General features: G+C 47.4%; 1 protein-coding gene across 3 annotated transcripts in view; it reads left to right on the forward strand.

Annotated features, from left to right (window-relative positions):
• The window catches only part of bcr (BCR activator of RhoGEF and GTPase), a 90,635-nt gene that overhangs the window by 69,031 nt on the left and 16,604 nt on the right, over nt 1-5,000 (forward strand). For 2 of the 3 annotated variants that reach the window (XM_076284771.1, XM_076284772.1), the window contains 5 exons: nt 2,282-2,403; nt 3,363-3,528; nt 3,758-3,877; nt 4,342-4,417; nt 4,843-4,947. In XM_076284771.1, the coding sequence (XP_076140886.1) occupies nt 2,282-2,403; nt 3,363-3,528; nt 3,758-3,877; nt 4,342-4,417; nt 4,843-4,947 (589 nt within the window). Of the gene's footprint in view, nt 1-2,281; nt 2,404-3,362; nt 3,529-3,754; nt 3,878-4,341; nt 4,418-4,842; nt 4,948-5,000 lie in introns of all 3 variants that reach the window. The other variant, XM_076284770.1, reaches the window with a different exon arrangement.

The raw sequence follows: 5,000 nt of genomic DNA on the forward strand, positions 1-5,000 counted from the left end.
TGCAGGAAATGACGAACAAAGGAGTTATGTTATCGTAACTGATAACTAACAGTATGGCCAGGGTTACGGGGTCAGTTTGATAACAAAGGACATTTTCTATTTGTATTTGATAAGCAGCGGTGGGGGTTAGGTTATGAGGTCAGATCACGGTCAAATATCCAGGCTGCGTTATTCAGGCTATCGGGCCAGCCAATGTAAGTGGGAGCGTAATGACCAACTGGCAGCGTGGGGCAGTCAGCGTGGCTGTGCCCTCTGGTTGGCATTTGCACTGGCACTTGCCTTTTTGTGTTCAGCCATTTTCGGCTCAGTGGGCTCCCGTGTTTGCTCGGAGCTGAGCAGATCTCATTCGGAACCATCTGAGTGAGTATGTCCCCATTAAGAGCTGGCACACACACGGCGCTTGATGAATTCCACCTCGACCGCTCAAAAAATTCTGCCACTGTGCTGCACGACAACAGAAATACATTACGGCTGGCAGGTTGTAAAAAAAAAAAGATGAGCCAAAAAAAAAAAAACCATTTAATGGCACAAACCTGTCATCAGAGATGTAGAGGAAGCCATTCGCTCTGGGGGCCGTCATGTGCCGAGTCGCTGTTTGGAATAGAAATGTCTCATTAGCCGCTCCCGCGGCGAGTGGAAGAGCGGAGCTCCAGGAGTGGCGCAGGCCGAGGCAGCTGTTGACCCAGCAGAGGGCCTCTCTCGCTGGGGGAGAGATGAGCCGCGCCGTGCCCATAGGCTGCTGTCTATTAGGGGGGCCGCCTGGCTGGGCTGGTTGTCTCACTCAAAACCGTCGTTCATGCAGACGACAGAAGATGAGGAGATTATAAAGGGCGGCCGTTGCTGTGGGTGTGTGTGTGGGAGACGGGGACAACGGGGTAGTGTGTGTGATTTCTTCGCTGCCTTGTGTGTGATATTACAACTATCTTGGTCTGAAGCCGGCAGGTGAGGAGGACCCAATAAGGAGAGTGCTTTGAAAGCAAAGTGTATTCTAACTGTGTGTGTGTGTGTGAGTGTGTGTGTGTGTGTGTGTGTGTGTGTGTGTGTGTGTGTGAGAGAGGCACTGTGACCAGCATACCACAGTGCTGATGTTAGCACAATGCATGCGAGTAATAGGCTTCCCAATCCACAGGCAGGCTAGGGAACAATAGACGCTGTGCCTTAACGTGCACCTGTGATTGGACGAGCCTCTTGCAGATGTCTTCTTTTGTTGCCTCACATACCGGCGATGCGTCATCATGGGTCAGAAGGGGGTGATGGAGCGTGATCTGTAGCCCTGGGGCAATTTAAATCCCTCTGTGTCTGTGTGTGTGTGTGTGTGTGTGTGTGTGTGTGTGTGTGTGTGTGTGTGTGTGTAGGTGTGTGCGTATGCGTGTGTGCACACGCATGTGTTTGCATGTATGTGTTTCCGTGTGTCTCTGGTCCATGTGTGTGATTGCATGTGTTAGTGTATACTGTTTATTTGCACACGTGTTTGTGTTTGTGTGAGCGTGCCCAGGGCTGTTTTCTCACACGTTCTACTCTGGCTGAGGGCTCGACAGCTATTACCCTGAATGCATAATGCCTGATGAGCAGAGACGTGTCTCACCTGTTTCACAGCACACACCTCATGGGCCTTCAGGTCTACCCAGGAGACACAATAATGCTCTCAGCTGAGATAGCTGCTGAAGATAGAGGGACATTTTCTTTTTTAAGAATCTGTGCAACGTTACTGCCTACTGGTGTTCAGTATTTGTACTGCAGGCATGATTTGAAACATGTTGTTGCAAAAAGAGGACTCGTTTGAAAGATGGGCCTTTTAAAAGAAACATGCGGTTTGTGGTCTTATCAGCAGATTAACTTCTGTGTTCTTATCCTTCTTGTAGAGGTGTGTTTATGTTCAGCACATCTATATTTCTAATATTACATCACTTAACCATTGGTTGACCTTATGTATTTGTTCTGAGACTAGTCTACAGTGGAATGTTCAGTGGAATCAGGTGAATTTATACTTTTCATAATCAAGCAGATTTGCTACCTTGGATAGTATCAGATTCCTCTCAATTTAATACTAGATTTTGGGTGACATAAATGTCCTCCTCATACAGTTTTGTTGCTCTAAAAGTATACATTATAATATTACAATACTGAGTATTATTAACATAACTTGTGCTATCATTAATGCTAACAGCAAGGCCATCTGTGTTTTGCTGCTTTACTGTGTCTTGTGTGGAGAGCTGGGGCTGTATTCATAACAGAGATCAGATAACTGACCGTGTTCCATCTGCCCACTGCTGTGCTGCAGAGCCGGCAGCTGCTGAAGGACAGCTTCATGGTGGAGCTGGTGGAGGGGCAGCGGAAACTCCGTCACGTCTTCCTCTTCACCGACCTGCTGCTCTGTGCCAAGCTGAAAAAGCAGATCGGAGGGTAAGGCCAGAAAAGGCGCCCCCCCCCACTCTATCCTCTCTCTCTCACTCTTGCTCTGCTTCTGACATCACACGTCTCATTTGAACATGAATCTCAGCTGTACCTATCTGTATATATATATGATATATTTTTTTTAGTATATTTGTTGGCCTTTTTGCCTTTTTTCGGATAGGACAGTGAAGATAGACAGGAAGCGAGTGGGAGAGAGAGAGATGGGGTGGGGTCGGGAAATGACCACAGGTCGGATTCGAACCTGGGTCCCCGTGGGCACTTGGACCCGTACATGGTACGGGCGCTGTAGCCTGTTGCGCCACAGCGCCCCCTGTATTTTGTATATCTATCAGCTCTGTGACTGTCTCTCTTTCTCTCGGGCATCCTTTACACATCCGAGGCCCCCGTCGCCCCTGCTCTTTGCCCTCTCTCACCCTGTCTGTCTGTTTTCCAATTCATCTTTCGTCATCCCCGGTGGCCTGCGTCATGTTTATTTTCATCTCGAATCATCTGAGAGCCGCTTCGTGGCAAATGTTACCCTTTATTATGAAGTTGTTCTATTTCGGCCACACGCGCCCGGGCCCCTGAATGGCTGTATTGATCAGCGAGTGCTGTCTGGCGGCCTCTCATGGATCTGATAAGATATGAGCCCTGCTCTGCACTGCTCTGCCCATCTGAACCACTGCTGGGTACTCTGTGCTTCCTAGATTGCCTTTTTTCAACCATACATTTTTCAATATTTCATCTTCCTGCAGTGTAATAGCTAATAAGTTTTCGCTCTTTCTTCATCTCATTTTCTTGTTCATTCTGACTTGTACATCATTCTCTTTCTATACCCCATGTCTCCAACTGTTGTTGCCTGCACTTATAATAACCTACTCTGTTTTCACTCCATTTACTCCTTTTCCTCCTTTCATTTATTTTTTTCTCTCCATGCTCTCACCTTCTCCCTCTTCTTTCCCCTGTAGGAAGAGTCAGCAGTATGACTCCAAGTGGTACATCCCGCTGTCTGACCTGACCTTCCAGGCGTCAGACGAGGCCGAGCCACTGCCCATCCCTCAGGTGCCGGACGAGGAGCTGGAGGCCATGAAGATGAAGATCTCCTCGTTGAAGAGCGAGATCCAGAGGGAGAAGGTATTCACACTCACACAACGCTCTGCAGGGGGACATTGTGACCCTAGTAGGCTGCCGTAGCACCAGTAGTAGGAATTTCTAGAAACTTCATCTGGGCCAAGGTTAAATGCACTGCCTCACAGTATCTCTCTGCCTCTCTCTCTCTCCCTGCCTCTGTATCTCTCTCTATCTCTCTCTCTCTCTCTCTCTCTCTCTCTCTGTGTGTGTGTGTGTGTGTGTGTCTTAGCAGAGAGGAAACAAAAGCTCGAAGGTGATGGAGCGTCTGCGGAAGAAACTGTCTGAACAGGAGTCTCTGCTGCTGCTCACCTCCCCTAACATGCCCCTGCGGCTGCATAACAGGAGTGGCAAGGTACAGTGCGCACACACACACACACACACACACACACACAAATACACACACACACACTACCTCTGAATCACTGGCAGGGTTCACCGCAACCCTGCTATGTCTCTTATCTCTCGTCAGGGTCTAAACTTATCTACTGTACCTGTTTCTATTCCTTCCCTCATCTTACATTTCCAGTCTTGTAGATGGGCACACACAAAGATGTTATTAGATGTTATTAGATGTTACTAGCAGGGTTGTGCACCATTCGAATTGCAATTCTGCTTCCTGTTTGCTACCTCAATTGAAATGCAAGTGAAATTCAAGAATTGAAGAGTTTCAATTCAATTCTGGAATTTTGCACAAGCCTGGTTACTACTGTAGATGATATTAGATGTTATTAGATGTTACTAGATGATATTAGATGTTATTAGATGGTATTTGATGGTATTTAGTGTTAATGCCTTTAGTGATTCTGTGTGTTTCAGGGCTACATGTTCCTGATATCCTCTGACTATGAGCGGGTGGAGTGGAAAGAGATGATCCGGGACCAGCAGAAGAAATGTAGGTGACCCTGGTGACCTTCAGAACAGGCTGACTGCAGTACAGCACCCCATTAACACTAACCCCTGCCCTGCTAACATTACCTCAAGCTCATTGAAAGTTTCAGACTAACAGGCAGGCTACACCATGCACATGACTGAAGCACTCCGTTCACGGAGAGTTTGCTGCAACAGTTAGCTTCCACTATAATCAATTGGAACTGGCTACACCAGATGTGATAGTAGCATATACATTTGAAAAAAACCCAAGTCTTCTAAATCTATTTTTAACGCTCTGCTATCAGAACACTTGAGTTCTGTGTCTGGTGTAGCCTGCCTGTAGACACGCAATGCTAAATTCGTAGCTCCATGCCTTTGATGTCCTTGATGTTAAGTGTGCACCACTGATTTTTGGCCTGGGCCTTTTTTCCTGATTTTCATTGGCAGGCTTCAAGAGTGTGTCTCTGACCTCCATGGAGTTGCAGATGCTGACCAACTCCTGTGTGAAGCTGCAGACTGTCCACCACATCCCCCTCACCGTCAACAAAGAAGGTCTGACTTACCTGAGCTCCACCACACCGCTAAACACATCTTGTTGTAGGAAG

Source organism: Alosa pseudoharengus, unplaced genomic scaffold (genome assembly GCF_046254945.1).
Source record: "Alosa pseudoharengus isolate Yale_2024_CS ecotype anadromous, Long Island Sound unplaced genomic scaffold, YU_APseudo_1.1 YU_APseudo_1.1_scf_14, whole genome shotgun sequence".
Classification (NCBI taxonomy): domain Eukaryota; kingdom Metazoa; phylum Chordata; class Actinopteri; order Clupeiformes; family Clupeidae; genus Alosa; species Alosa pseudoharengus.